A 16,878-nucleotide genomic window follows, 5' to 3' on the forward strand; every position below is an offset into this window, starting at 1 on the left:
TAAGTAGGCGAATAAATAAGGCTAGGAGGTTTAGATTTCAGTAGAAGGGAGATACGCTATAGTTATAAAGATGTGAGAATTTTCAACAGAACAACTATAAAACTATAGCTATAGCGTATCTCCAAAGAGCAAGTTCAGAGCTCGGCTACTGCGTATAGTGTAATTAAATTAATTATCTCACCCAAAATATTTGACTTAGCCACGTCAGACTTTTATTATGATTACTTACCTGTGTGCTGATTGCACATTTGAAATTGAGAGCTTCATCGGCCATCAGCATAGGAAGCAATGATTTATTCGATAACTTAAAGTGGTGCATTACTAGCCCAGCGGCTAGTCGGGACAGTAGATTTGATCAGGCGTTCCCTTAGCCGTCCGCACCGCGGCTTTATATGTAAGAACGCTGCACTAGAAAAAAATAAGACCACAGTTCTCTCCAGACGCTGATTAGCGCACCACCTGTGCCGGGAGTCGCGTCGCGTCGGTATCATTGATATAAACAGCCTCGGATGCAGTAATAAGTTCCTCGGGATACGTGTAACTATGAAATCATTTTCGAGTGAAGTGTTAATTTTGGGATGACGTTAATGATCTGTCTTTAGTTTGCGTACGTCGTATTTTCACGTGCCGCCGCAGGACACACATTCTACCATTATTAGCGTGGCGTTTGACGAACATTATCATCAAATTATGGCGAGCATTCACTTAAATATTTAATTGGAACAGTTACAGCTGCATTAGCACATTAGACTCTGAACTGCTGTGGTAGTTTGATTGTGTGGATCCTTTTTGGTCTGTGACTTTCAAAATATAGTGAATATTTTAGAGAGAATCGTTTTTGATTATGAATCCCAGACAATCTCCTAATTCCTCATAGCTATAAGCTGTAGCTATAAATGTAGTTCTCAGATCAAGTGGGCACTAGGAATTCTAATTACAGGCTTCACGTTTTTTAATCACTTTGTGGTTGCCAATATTGCAATTAGAGAGCCAGTGTTGAGAATGGCAAACAACACCATTAAATAAATAATAGGAACATTTCACAATTATTTCACCCGCCGCCTCACAACAGCTAAAGATGCTACAGAAAATATTCACATTATAAACTGAATAACACCAAGCTTATTTCATTTAATATCTTTGCTTATCTGTTACACACATAAAGCAGAGTGTGTGTTTGTCTGTACGTCTAGGATCTCCCTCCAAACCACTTGGTCGACTTCAACTAAATCTGGCACAGAAAGGTAGTGTCGCAAGTATCGGTACTATCGGGTATTACAACCTAGCTCAAAAGGGGTGGACACATAGGGAGAGAAACATATTCTTTCCCAGTCCCTGGCATATAGGCTGCTCTGTATGACAGCTGTGAGGGAACAGAATTTGTGTGCCAAACCAACCGCCTTTGCAGTAGTAAGAAGAGTTTTCAATGCACTGATATGTAGAATGTCATGCATTATAGGCGTGTTGTGTTGGAGTACAGTCTGCCTGATTTATCAACGTACTTCACATGTTGGTCTGTAATCCATGGGAAAATAAATGATTTTCAAGCTTCTGATGTGTAACCTTCTCTGTATAACAGGTGTGTTGTGAGAGTAGTACTGGCTTGCTTTTCTGAACTTTATTGCAGGACCTACAAGTGCCTATGAGCATGGCTGGGGACAGGATGAGATAGATAGAGGAGGGGACGGTCAGAGAGAGGAGAAAAGGACAAAGAGACAGGTAGAGGAGAGGAGGAGATAGAGGTTGGAGGATGACATGGACAGATAAAGGGAGGAAGGGGAAAAAGGTGGACGTAGAGAGGGGGAGGAGGAAGTGCTTTCAATATATGTGTAAAACGCGTATGTGGCGAAACGACAGGGGGAAAGGTTTTTAAATCATAAAAGGGAATTCCTAGCTGTGCTGACTGACTGCAGGAGGAGGGTAATGTTGTACACATTCCTTTGTTGATACGCTGCGCACATAACAATGCAGTATTACAGATCCACACTCATACACTTCGACGTTCCCCTACTACAACAAATGCAAACAGGACACAAAACGTGAAACAAAACTCAAGCACAAGCTTGCTGCAGGCTCTGTCCCAGTAATGAACAACGTAGAGAAGGAAATGGCGACACTTTTCGCATGACCCACCCACCGTTTTGCAAGACAATGCTAGGCTGTATATGGCGCAAGTTACGTCCGATTTGTTCGATTGCTGAGGCTGAGAAGGTCGATTGCGGAGGCTGAGAAGGTATGTACAACTCACCACGCTCTTAATCCCTGTGACTTCACTCTGCTTCTTAAAATGAAGGAAGCACTGTATGACATCCGCTTCAAACTGTTACAGATATTAAACACAATCCTGGTGTCTACCTTGGAGGACAGTAAAACTTGGAAACATGTCTCTGTTGTGTACCTGTTGTCAATAAATAGTTGCACTATTAAAATTCCAAACCTTGTGTTATCACACTATAAATCCAAAAATAATTGGAAGCTACAAACTGCAAACTATCTCTTTATCTCAGTGTATTGTTTATTTGACGTATTTGTCGTTAATTTCTTGCAGCCTGTCTCGATTCCTTTTTCTTTCAGACCATCTGATCTTTAATATGCTCCAAATTTCAAAGCCATATAATCATTTCCTTTTTGCCCATAGTCTTTCATTAACTTTCATTGGTCTTTTAGTTTTTATCAAAAGCCCTTTTAGTTTCAACAGTCTTAAGGGCAACCACAAGAAGAACTCAGCATGTTTTATTATTGACTGAAGAAACCGGATTTGTGTCGATGGTTTCAGGTATTCGACAAAGTGCTGTAGAAAGGCAGTCAAGACAAAATCTCAACTACCTCCCATATTATCATATCAGAAATATTTTTCGAAACTTTATCTTTAAATTGCATTTTTAACGATATATTTTTAAAGGTCTATTTTTTAAGATATCCTGTAATATTATTTTTATTTCTTCGTAAGGCTCATACGAAGATTAAAATTACAGGTATGTAACATTAGTAATACTACACAGGGTGGTGTATTGATAGTGACCGGGCCAAATATCTCACGAAATATGTATCAAACGAAAAAATTACAAAGAACGAAACTCGTCTATCTTGAATGGGGAAAACAGAATGCGCTATGGTTGGCCCGCTAGATGGCGCTGCCATAGGTCAAACGGATATAAACTGTGTTTTTAAAAAAGTAGGGACTCCCATTTTTATTACATATTCGTGTAGTACGTAAATAAATATTAATGTTTTAGTTGGACCACTTTTTTCGCTTTGTGATAGATGGTGCTGTAATAGTCACAAACGTATAAGTACGTGGTATCACGTAACATTCCGCCACTGCGGACGGTATTTGGTTCGTGATACATTTCCCGTGCTAAAATGGACCGTTTACCAATTACTGAAAAGGTCGATATCGTGTTGATGTATGGCTACTGTGATCAAAATGCCCAACGGCCGTGTGCTACGTATGCTGCTCGGTATCCTGGACGACAGTATCCAAGTGTCCGGACCGTTCGCCGGATAGTTACGTTATTTAAGGAAAAAGCGAGTGTTCAGCCACATGTGTAAAGTCAACCACGACCTGCAACAAATGATGATGCCCAAGTAGGTGTTTTAGCTGCTGTCGCGGCTAATCTGCACATCAGTAGCACACAAATTGCGCGAGAATCGGGAATCTCAAAAACGTCGCTGTTGAGAATGCTACATCAACAACGATTGCACCCATACCATATTTCTGTGCACCAGGAAATGCATGGCGACGGCTTTGAACGTCGTGTACAGTTCTGCCACTGGGCACAAAAGAAATTACGGGACGATGACAGATTTTTTGCAGGCGTTCTATTTAGCGACGAAGCGTCATTCACCAACAGCGGCAACATAAACCGGCATAAAATGCACTATTGGGCAACGGAAAATCCACTATGGCTGCGACAAATCAGCGACCTTGGCTTGTTAATGTATGGTGCGGCATTATGGGAGGAAGGGTAATTGGACCCCATCTTATCGATGGCAATCTAATTTGGAAAATACACTTCTGGAAATTGAAATAAGAACACCATGAATTCATTGTCCCAGGAGGGGGAAACTTTATTGACACATTCCGGGGGTCAGATACATCACATGATCACACTGACAGAACCACAGCCATATAGACACAGGCAACAGAGCATGCACAACGTCGGCACTAGTACAGTGTATATCCACCTTTCGCAGCAATGTAGGCTGCTATTATCCCATGGAGACGATCGTAGAGATGCTGGATGTAGTCCTGTGGAACGGCTTGCCATGCCATTTCCACCTGGCGCCTCAGTTGGACCAGCGTTCGTGCTGGACGTGCAGACCGCGTGAGACGACGCTTCATCCAGTCCCAAACATGCTCAATGGGGGACAGATCCGGAGATCTTGCTGGCCAGGGTAGTTGACTTACACCTTCTAGAGCACGTTGGGTGGCACGGGATACATGCGGACGTGCATTGTCCTGTTGGAACAGCAAGTTCCCTTGCCGGTCTAGGAATGGTAGAACGATGGGTTCGATGACGGTTTGGATGTATCGTGCACTATTCAGTGTCCCCTCGACGATCACCAGAGGTGTACGGCCAGTGTAGGAGGTCGCTCCCTACACCATGATGCCGCGTGTTGGCCCTGTGTGCCTTGGTCGTATGCAGTCCTGATTGTGGCGATCACCTGCACGGCGCCAAACACGCATACGACCATCATTGGCACCAAAGCAGAAGCGACTCTCATCGCTCAAGACGACACGTCTCTCCGTTCGTCCCTCCATTCACTCCTGTCGCAAATTATCATTTGTGGGGATTTCAATGTTGATTCCCTGAAAGAGTGTAATAGGAAGAATGACCTTTTAGTATTACTCAGTTCTTTCAATTTGAGCTCCGTCATTGATTTTCCTACTCGGATCACAAAGAACAGCAGTACATTGATAGATAACTTTTTTATAGACCAAGATACGTTTAAGGACATAAATGCTTATCTTGTTGAGAATGGTCTTTCAGATCATAGTGCACAGCTTGTTACAGTACATGACACAGCTCCATGCAGTATAATAAATCAGACTTTCAAAGCAGTGCGTTCAATTAACAATATAAATATTGCAAACTTTAGGGAAAGCCTACAGCAGCTAGACTGGGATGAAGTGTATAAGGAACCCGATGCAAACTTGAAATATAACTTATTTCACAATACATTTTTAAGGGTATTTGAAAATTGTTTTCCCAAAAAAATAGTTAAACATAATTCCAAGAAAACATATAAAAAACCTTGGCTAACTAAAGGAATAAGAATATCTTGCAACCGTAAAAGAGAACTGTATCTAACAGCAAGAGGGAGTACTGACCCCGAAATTGTTCAATATTATAAAAACTATTGTGCGGTAATAAGAAAAGTTATTAAAAAGTCCAGAAGCATGTGTATCATGTCTGAGATCAGTAACTCTGATAATAAAATTAAAGTAATTTGGAATATTATTGAAAGGGAAACTGGGCAACCAAGAGAGAAGACTTTAGTGCAATAAAACTTAATGACAAGTGCACTTACAAACAATCAGAAATTGAAAATATTTTGAATAATCATTTTTTAAATGTTGTGGAGAAAATAGGATCTAGATCTTCATTAGAAGAGGCAAGGCTATTAATAGAAGAGGCCATACCTGCGCAGTTTGAAACAACTGTAATTCCACCAACCTCTCCCTCTGAAATCAGTAAAATAATAAACTCACTGAAAAGTAAAAGCTCTTACGGAATTGATGGCATTTCCAGCAAAGTACTTAAAGCTTGTTCCCCACAGATAAGTAGGATTCTCAGCCACGTATGTAATAACTCTTTGGAGCAGGGTGTTTTCCCTGATAGACTGAAATATGCCATTGTAAAACCATTGCATAAAAAGGGGGATACGTCGGATGTCAACAACTACCGCCCAATCTCTCTTCTGACAGCTCTATCAAAAATTTTTGAGAATGTAATGTATTCAAGAGTAGCCTCCCACATTTGTAAAAATAAAGTACTAACAAAATGTCAGTTTGGTTTTCAGAAAGGCTTTTCAACAGAAAATGCTATATATGCTTTCACTGATCAAATATTAAATGCTCTGAATAACCGAACATCACCCATTGGTATTTTTTGTGATCTCTCAAAGGCCTTTGATTGTGTAAATCATGGAATTCTTTTAGATAAGCTAAATCATTATGGTTTGAGTGGGGCAGTGCACAAATGGTTTAATTCATACTTAACTGGAAGAATGCAGAAAGTTGAAATAAGTGGTTCGTGTAATGTTAAAACAACAGCTGATTCCTCAAACTGGGGTGCTATCAAGCACGGGGTCCCACAGGGTTCGGTCTTAGGTCCTTTACTGTTCTTGATATACATTAATGACTTACCATTCCACATTGATGAAGATGCAAAGTTAGTTCTTTTTGCTGATGATACAAGTATAGTAATAACATCCAAAAACCAAGAACTAAGTGATGTAATTGTAAATGATGTTTTTCACAAAATTATTAAGTGGTTCTCAGCAAACGGACTCTCTTTAAATTTTGATAAAACACAGTATATACAGTTCCGTACAGTAAATGGCACAACTCCAGTAATAAATATAGAATTTGAACAGAAGTCTGTAGCTAAGGTAGAATTTTCAAAATTTTTAGGTGTGTCCATTGATGAGAGGTTAAACTGGAAGCAACACATTGATGGTCTGCTGAAACGTCTGAGTTCAGCTACGTATGCTATTAGGGTAATTGCAAATTTTGGTGATAAGAATCTCAGTAAATTAGCTTACTATGCCTACTTTCATTCACTGCTTTCGTATGGCATCATATTCTGGGGTAATTCATCGTTGAGTAGAAAAGTATTCATTGCACAAAAACGTGTAATCAGAATAATTGCTGGAGCCCACCCACGGTCATCCTGCAGACATCTATTTAAGGATCTAGGGATCCTCACAGTAACCTCACAGTATATATATTCCCTTATGAAATTTGTTGATAATAATCCAACCCAATTCAAAAGTAATAGCAGTGTGCATACCTATAACACCAGGAGAAAGGATGATCTTCACTATGCAGGGTTAAATCTGACTTTGGCACAGAAAGGAGTAAATTATGCTGCCACAAAAATCTTTGGGCACCTACCAAACAGCATCAAAAGCCTGACAGGTAGCCAACTAACATTTAAAAATAAATTAAAAGAATTTCTAGATGACAACTCCTTCTACTCATTGGCTGAATTTTTAGATATAAACTAAGTAAAAAAAAACTTAATCATTAGTGTCATGCAATATTTTGTGTAATGTAATTTCTTGTACTGACATCTTTTATTAACCTGACACGTTCCACATCATTACGAAGTGTCGTATTCATGATCTATGGAACAAGTATTGATCTAATCTAATCTAATCTACACCACTGGAGGCGGGTTGCACGATGTTGGGGCGTGAGCGGAAGACGGCCTAACGGTGTGCGGGACCGTAGCCCAGCTTCATGGAGACGGTTGCGAATGGTCCTCGCCGATACCCCAGGAGCAACAGTGTCCCTAATTTGCTGGGAAGTGGCGGTGCGGTCCCCTACGGCACTGCGTAGGATCCTACGGTCTTGGCGTGCATCCGTGCGTCGCTGCGGTCCGGTCCCAGGTCGATTGCACGTGCACCTTCCGCCGACCACTGGCGACAACATCGATGTACTGTGGAGACCTCACGCCCCACGTGTTGAGCAATTCGGCGGTACGTCCACCCGGCCTCCCGCATGCCCACTATACGCCCTCGCTCAAAGTCCATCACCTGCACATACGGTTCACGTCCACGCTGTCGCGATGGAGCTCCGTATGCCACGGCAAACTGGCTGACACTGACGGCGGCGGTGCACAAATGCTGCTCAGCTAGCGCCATTCGACGGCCAACACCGCGGTTCCTGGTGTGTCCGCTGTGCCGTGCGTGTGATCATTGCTTGTACAGCCCTCTTGCAGTGTCTGGAGCAAGTATGGTGGGTCTGACACACCGGTGTCAATGTGTTCTTTTTTCCATTTCCAGGAGTGTATATACTGCCAACTTAATCTTTGACATCGGCAATACAATCAGCCGACTAATGTACTGGAAACATAAGCTGCAGTAGTGTAATTGGAATATGTTCTTTAATATCAATGTAAGTAGTCATACTGTAACACTTTGTAAATTCCACATAGTCACTTCCAGAGTTTCTGACAATCTTCTTGTTAAAGCAAAGAGTGAAAGCGATCAATGAAACACAGTGAGTGACTTGTGGCTGTTCTGAACAACTTACTTTCATCGGTCTTTGATTTCCCACAGGCAATCGCTGCTCGCGTTTCTTTTGTCTCTTTCATCCTAGATTTTGTCTGTATTCTTTCTATTTACATCAATTTGACATGGACCACATTAATTTGCGAGAAGGACTCGACAGAGCACTGAAAGACTTACAGGTATGTTGGAACAACGCTCCGTTAGACATATTGAGATCCTTTGGAGAACTGGACGTGACAAAACTATTCTACCCAGTGTGCAAGACATATGACACATGTGAAATATCCTCAGATGTCAATAAGAGTTTAATAATCCCAGTTCAAAGAAAAATAATTACACTAGTAATAATAATATAATACTACTAATAATAATTGGTTCGATTGTAAGTACTCTATGTCATGCACTTCACATGGTTTGTAGTCCGTAGATGTAGATGTATGTATAAAATGTTAGCGTAATGGTTTCTGTCGAAAGACATATTCATTCACAGAAGAATCCTAAGCTCCACTATTTGTAGTATACTGTCTGTACACCATCTATTCTAGGGCATCCTTAGCCCTCACTTCCGTCAATGCAGACATCACAACGAGACTAACGTCGACATAAACAGCATTATTGTCAGCCATTCCCACTGCGTCCGGCTACTCTCGAAATGCTTCAGTGACACTAGGTAACAGATGATGCATCCACACTGTGAAGTACTTGGGCAGTAGAGCTGCCATGAACACCCAATACACACACACACACACACACACATATATATATATATATATATATATATATATATATATATATATATATATATATATATATATATATATATGCGGGAATGCTATATGTATAGGTCGCAAATTGTATAGGGCGTGTTTTTTAAGGAAGGTCCGTTTGAACATGAATACACAACGAATCGTTATTTCAAAAAAGTAAATTTATTTTCAAAAAGTACATATTTCACTCTATTTTTCGACATAGTTGCCAAGTTTGTTGAAACACGTTTCATTTCTCTGAACCAGTTTTAAAATACCCTGTTCATAAAAACTTGCTGCCTGCTCCTATAACCAAGAGTTCACTGCCGTTTCTCTTCGTCGTCGTCATTGAAATGGTTGCCACTGAGGTGTTGATTGAGGTGGAGAAACAGATGGTAATCGCTCCTGCAAGATCAGGACTGTAGGGTGGGTGGTCTAAAACTTCCCAACCAAAACTGCCCACTAAATCGAGGGTCTGATCTGTAGTGTGACGTCTTGCATTGTTATGGAGAAGGACAAATCCCTTTGTCAGAATGTTGCATCTTTTGTTTTGAATCACTCTGCGTAACTTTTCAGGGTTTGGCAGTATGCTTCTGCATTGATAGTGGTTCCTTGTTGCATGAAGTCGACCAACAAAACACAATGCCTATCCAAAAACACCTACACCGTGATTTTGCGCTGGGACAGAATCTGTTTGGCCTTCACCTTTACAGGCGAGTGTGTGTCTCCGTTCCATGCTCTGTTACTTCGATTCGGGCGTGATATGCGAAACCCATGTTTCGTCCCCAATTACGATCTGACTCAATAAGCCGTCACCTTCTTCGTGATAACGAGCCGAGAACTTCACCGCACACTCAAATCTTTGGTTTTTGTGGTCCTCTGTTAGGAGTTTTGGGACCAAACAGTTTCCTATACTTTAGGTGTTCAGAAAAACTGTTGTAAAGAACTGATCTCGACACGTAAGGATATTCGTTTTAGAGACCTGTTATTGTGAAGTGCCTGATCTCACGAATCCTCGCATCAACTAAAGCTACCAAATCGTCTGTAACCAAAGAAGGGCGACCGGAGCGGTCCTCATCGTGGACGTTGTCACGGCCATCTCTGAATTGTCGTACCAACTTACGCACTTTGCTTTCACTTATAACAGTACCACCATACACGTCGCAAATCTGTCGATGAATTTCTGCAGTGGACAGGTTCCTTTCTGACAAAAACCGTGTCACTGAGCGAACCTCACACGCGGCGAGTGAGCTGATGGTCTTAAACATTTTGAAAGTACAGAACAGAACCATGCAGGTTAGCTACAGAGCTGAAGCTGATCACAGCTTTTCCCGAGTCATGCTGGTACACGACGCATGCGCTCGGTGTGGTGTGCGTGCGAACTACTAACGTCTACAACAGAACGGACCTTACTTAAAAAACACGCCTCGTAGCATACTTTAAGGTATGGTTCCCGGATCGTGTATAATTTGTTCGTCAAGAATTTCATTTTTATTCATGCTGCTTCCTATGTTCTACACTTATTGCAAGTTTTATCGTATTAAATACATAACGGTTTTGCTATTTTTCTATTTGCAATTCTCCATTGATGTATGGAAACAAATGGAAAAGCTTCGAAAAGGTAACTGAAAAGTTTAATGGTCAGGGCATAAATGAACCTTGCCGACTCTCTTACTAGAAACTAGTCTACTTCGTCCTTGAATACGTTGATAACATTTTAATTATCTTATTGTACAAAACTGCTTCTCGAAGAAACAAGATCCTTTGATTTCAGATTTCAAGACGAGCAACTGGAGTTTATTAGTGGCGAAGTCATCGGTTACGAGCATTCAGTCAACTTGCCTGTGTACCATCAGGCTGCATACGACGCTCACTTTTATCGTTTCAACGTAAGTTACGAAGGGCATTTATATTTAGTATAATCATATCCCTCGCTATTCTGTAGAATGATTAAATTTTTGGTTTTGTATTCGAGTAATACCATGTTAAGGACAAAAATTATATTCGACTTAATGATGTTATTTATTACTTGTTAATAGAAACCTCATGTGAAGGAACCAAAAGATAAATTACTGAAGTAATACATCGCTATTATGCTGTGCCGACTCCAGCCACTTTCGACATCCCCCTCTACGTTCTGTACCAATGATATTACAAACTCAGAATTCCCTATATGCAGGGTTATGTCAGTTACTTTCGACCTTGAATGTACGAGGCTTCTCCTCTTCCCCTGGCTACTCCTACAACCTCAACCCAGTATTTCACCAGCCATTCAAAAATGTTTCAAATGGCTCTGAGCACTATGGGACTTAACATCTGAGGTCATCAGTCCCCTAGAGCTTAGAACTACCTAAACGTAACTAACCTAAGGTCATCACACACATCCATGCCCGAGGCAGGATTCGAACCTTTCTACAGAAGTGGTCGTGCGCTTCCAAACTGTAGTGCCTAGAACAGCAAACCGCTCGGCCACAGCGGCCTGCCTTGCCCATTAGTGCTCAGAGGATTTCTAAGTCAACTCAAGCACTTATACCACTTAATCATAGCCCAGTTTAATTCTGGCCATTAAAACAAAACAGCTAGTCAGTATGTAGCTCCGAAGTGGCCAGCTTGATAACTTTTGGAAGCAGCCGAACGAACTGAATTGCGTAAATTGGCGTCATATTTAAAAGTATCCGAATGACATCAGTTGTGTAACTTGGCTCCATGTTTAAAAGTATCCGAACGACCTGAAGTTCATAAATTTGTGACATGTTTAAAAGTATTGTACAGGACCTGAACTGTATAAATATGCGTCACATTCGAATGTATTTGAGCAACCTAAGTTTTCTATCAATGCTACATAAAGACATTTACTTTATGTGGAATTGAGAGTATTTCCACGTTGAAGACGTCTATATTATTTACCAAAAAAACGAGAGCTTTGTCAGCAACATACTAAAACACACACACACACACACACACACACACATACACACACACACACACACACACACACACACACACACACACACACACATACACACTCAGGTATTTGGGCGTATATGCACACAGCATGACAGAAAGTGGTTTAACGGAATGAGAAAGACGTAGTGTACAAATATATGGAGCACAAAAATGTATTGTGGCATGTAAACTTGTTTTTAAACTTAAGCAATAACAGCAACTTCCCAAGCTATAACAGCAACTTCCCAAATTATTTTTTTGTCATTGAAATTTCACCAGCAGTTTTTATGCAAGCAGGTGAGTTAAATATCGCACACACACACACACACACACACACACACACACACACACACACACACACTCACACAAACACACAAAATTCATAAGTGATTGTTTTATACATGACAAAGGTGTCTCACATATTGTCCTTAAAATTCTGCCTTGTTAGTAAATTTCAATTCCTCTTTGTCGTATGAAAGTAGCTGTGGTTACTTTGAGTAATGTAATTTAAACTGCGCACTTAATAGTTCCATGTTACAGAAAAGGTACTCGTATCATGTTTGAAACACTGTACAACACACGCGCCCAGAGACAGGTCAGTTGTAACCAACTGCTTCAAATTGACTGTCAGAGGAATGAGTAGACACAGTTCACGTAATGTGCTGGGCAAGGTAAGACACGCAGGAGACTGCTGATTATACGCCGTCCTTAGATAAGGCAGCAAGCAGTAACTGAAACCCTCTGTATTTTGAAGACGGAAACTGCATCTATGATAAACTTTCGTTTTTAATACGGATTTGCGTTTCGACTGTTTAAATATCACGTTAGAGGAGATCTACGCTCTTGTGAGATACAGTTTAGAAGTTATTATAATTTTATCAGTGTTTAATTAAAATAGTGATCCAATATGCGACTAAAGCTACAAACACCTAATTTGGAATGAGGGTTTAACCATGTATTGTTTTATTCGAAGTTATTCATTGTCAACAGTAAACGTTTTACGTATCAGCCTTACTCAGGTTTCTGATCACAAGTTTTTTAAATTTTGTTTGTGTGAACTATGTTTATTAACTTTCACTTCGAATTTTTTGCAGTTACATCACATTTATCGGAAGTAAAAAAAAGTAATGTCTTGGACAGTTACAATCGTAGTTCTTTGCAAAGGTGGATGTTTTAATAATGTCAAGGCAGCGAAGTTATTTATTTTAATAACTAGCTGTGAAAGATCATACCTCCTTCGTTATGGATGTAGGTCAACGTTATGTGGCCGAACGACTGATGCTTGAAGTGTGGAACAAAATAACCTACATTCTCAAAAAAACCTGTTCTATAAAGCTTCTTATTATCACTATAAACCATTTTGAAAAGTACTGAAAAATATCACAAGAGTCAGGGTTGTGTTACAACGTGTTTGTTAGTCAGTTTTGTTACGGTTTTCAGTTTACGTATCTAGTTAAATACTTCTCGCCACTGCCTTTGAGGAGTCTAGGTGAAATATAAAAATGATAGCGATTCAGTGAATGTGCAAGTCCACTGATAAAATTAGTCTCCACTTGCCGAGAAGGCATGTTCGATTTGTTGACTAACCGTTTTTCCTTCTCAGAAAACAGTTTCCACCCTTGGATCTCTCTTGTCTCACCGAAAAACAGCGATTACTTGAATCTCCATGTGCTGACATCGACAAAGCTCAACTTAGTGAGAAGGCATACTTCGATTTGCTGAGTAATCACTTTGCTTGTTGCAACAAGTGTCCACTTGTTGACTAAGTATCCAAATATGTAATGAAAGCAGTGCAATCATTAGGAGCAGAATGATAAAATGTCATCCTTCATTGCTTTCATCGGACATGGCGTGCACATACACAACTCTCCAAACTGTAAGTCCAACATATATTACTTACCATCCCTATTAACATCTTATATATTTCACCTGCTCATTACTCGTTTTAAGTGGATGCTTCTTATTCACTGTTTCACACTCTAAATGAGCTCAGAAAGAGAGCGAGACAAAAACTCTGTGGCTGTCATCCCTAAGAGAGAACGACAGATACCCAATTGAGTCTCCGAGATGCAGAACGAAGAAATTCGTTCCAGCAGTCCTCGTTTGTCTGAAGGACTGCAAAATGTACTTCCCAGCATGGTGTTTTGAACCCATCGAAGATAAATCTGTGTTTCTTGTCTCTATAAAAGTCCTCATCATATGACATAGTAACGTTAACAGCAAGGACTTTGTGACATCTTCGTAAATACTAACTGAAGTTTCATTCCAGCGGTATTATGTAGATGTTAGTATATTATAGGTAAATGGATAGCATTACCATTTCTAAAGTGTCAGTTAATCTATGCTCCCAGACCCATCTCTATTCGCATTGAAAGAGTCTGGCATTGGTGGGTGCATTATCTGAAATAAATGTACAAATTAAGCAGCTAATTAAGGACGAGTACTAGAGATACAGATACAGATACGGAATTGGTTTCTGTATACTTATAAATCAAACATGAACAACCATGACAGCCAACTGGGTTGAGTTTAAGGGTCCTAGATAATTCTCGAAAGTCTGTTTTTACATCTTTGAGAATGTAGTGCGTAAAACTAACCAAACTCTTAAAACCGGTTTCTACTACTCTCCAGCTTCGCTCCTCCCTTAGTCATGTATGTGCATAAATTGATTAAAATAAGTTTCTTTCCTTCTGAAATTAGTGACAAGTAGTGTTCAGTTAATTTTAGTGACAGAGTGTTAAGGAAACTGGATACTTTTCATGAAAGATATTCCATTTGGGGGTTAAATGAAATAATTAAACTTAATGTTAAAGGAAATAAAGTTTTATACATATGTAGGACTGTCAGAAATGTAAACTGTCAAAAATTATAATAAACAACCACTCAGATGTATAATGCTCAGCTCTAGCTGGTTTTTATCTTGTAAATATGGATCCATATTGCACAATCATCCTTCACCACTCTTATTGGACAAGGCATACACATACACAACTCTCCAAAATGTAAATATGATATATGTTACTCACCACTACTACTAACAGTCTTGCACCTACTGATCAAAAGTCTATAAATATTTACTATAGGCAAACCAGATGGTTCAAATGCCTCTGAGTACTATGGGACTTAATATCTGAGGTCATCAGTCCCCTACAACATAGAACTACTTAAACCTAACTAACCTAAGGACATCACACACATCCATGCCTGAGGCAGGATTCTAACCGGCGACCATAGCGGTCGCTTGGCTCCAGATTGAAGCGCCTAGAACTGATCGGCCACACCGCCTGGCTGTGCAAACCATTTAAACTTTTTTAACATACTGCTTCCTACCAAGCTGAAGCATGTGCACACATTCAAAAAGCAGAACGAAAGTATCTCTGCTAACATGTATGGTATCCAGTATTCTGATTATGAATGGGTAGGCATAGTAGATGAGGATAAGAATGGTAGGTAGAAAGGGAAGAAGAAGATTTTCTAGTTGTTCTGCCATATGTAACAAACTATCATCAGGAGAAACGTGTAAATCTATTATTGTTACAGGTTGCTAATACAGATACATACCATTTCTATTACTTAAAAGATTTGTCAAGGTTAACATGTGATAGTATTAGTGTTTGTCATAAGTCAATTGTTGTATGTGAGCATTCTATTTGTTATTTTCATATCAAAGAAAAGATGGATTCACAATTGGCTGACTGATAGCAGTTTAAGATAATATCGTGCCTCTTGGCAGGAATGAATACATAAAATGCACCAAGTTTTATGACAAGTTACAGCTGAGCTTTATAATTTAGGCTGATGTGGGATCCGTGCTATAACCGCTTGCTACTTGCAGTTATAGTTGTAAATGTGGTTCGTATTCCTATTAAGTACAATTATGCGCACCATGCAGTTTAGCCTATTACATAAACTGCCTCTCCAAACATCAATTATCCAAAGTTTAAATCGTACAGAAGTTGCAGTTTCATGAAATGATTTACTGAAAAGCAGAGACTCTAAATGGAGTTTTATTCCAAAATAAAAAGATAAACATAAGCCCTAACGAACGTTTAGCATTTCACTCAGCAGATATCTGTCATATGTGCCGAGAACAGTTTAAAGCAACAATATGCTAAAATAGAGATCACAGTCATTTTATTCGTGCATAGCATGGTATTGCAGTGGCAGCTACAACTTGAGCTATGTATGACGCTTTGGTACACGATCATATTTCACAACTTGATAAGTTATGATGGTCATTTCTTAATCACAAACATGACAGATGATGGTGAAGAAGCGACACTCAGTCCTGACAAAGTCCTCTGCTGTCGTGAAATATGGAAATGTACAAATCGTTTACAGAAAGTGTGTAGTAATGAGCCAAGAGAGATGATGGAGTACAAGTTTCCTATTTATAGATTTGCGTTATTTTTTGAGAAGTTCCCTTAAATAAAGTGCACCATACTTGAACTTTTTAACTCGATAATGCTCATTCAACGACAAAATAATACACAATGAAGTGAGTAAAAGCAAATCACAGTGGGAAGTCATTAAAAGGGAAACAAAGGAGGAGCTCAAAGGCATAATAACACACTGATAAGAAAGACGGATACATATCTACGTGAATGAACATTTTGTGAGTATTTCAGAGAAATTACACCAAATATATCCAAAAACCAAAATATGACTTGTAAATAATTATGTGCTGAGTACAATGATGTTATTACAAAGCACAAGTTATGGAGTCAGTAAAACTGTACAATTGCTGAAAATGAAAATCTAGTAGGCTTGGATGGAGTACCAGTGTGTGTGCTGAAAGTGCATATAGAATATACAATAAATACAAACATCACATCAGGAAAGCTTCAAGAGTGTTTAAAACAGGCAAGACGTGTACATGTGCTAAAGGAAGGTAATGCAGACGACAGAAGAAAACCAATGGCTCATTTCCATGTTATCACGA

At 39.7% G+C, this 16,878-nt stretch overlaps 1 protein-coding gene across 1 annotated transcript in view; it reads left to right on the forward strand.

Annotated features, from left to right (window-relative positions):
* LOC126278580 (uncharacterized) overlaps nucleotides 1–16,878 on the forward strand; it is a 281,516-nt gene that overhangs the window by 198,889 nt on the left and 65,749 nt on the right. The window contains exon 5 of the mRNA XM_049978789.1: nucleotides 10,765–10,879. Coding sequence (XP_049834746.1) covers nucleotides 10,765–10,879 — 115 coding nt within the window. The remainder of the gene's footprint in view (nucleotides 1–10,764; nucleotides 10,880–16,878) is intronic.

Source organism: Schistocerca gregaria, chromosome 6 (genome assembly GCF_023897955.1).
Source record: "Schistocerca gregaria isolate iqSchGreg1 chromosome 6, iqSchGreg1.2, whole genome shotgun sequence".
In the NCBI taxonomy this organism is placed as follows: domain Eukaryota; kingdom Metazoa; phylum Arthropoda; class Insecta; order Orthoptera; family Acrididae; genus Schistocerca; species Schistocerca gregaria.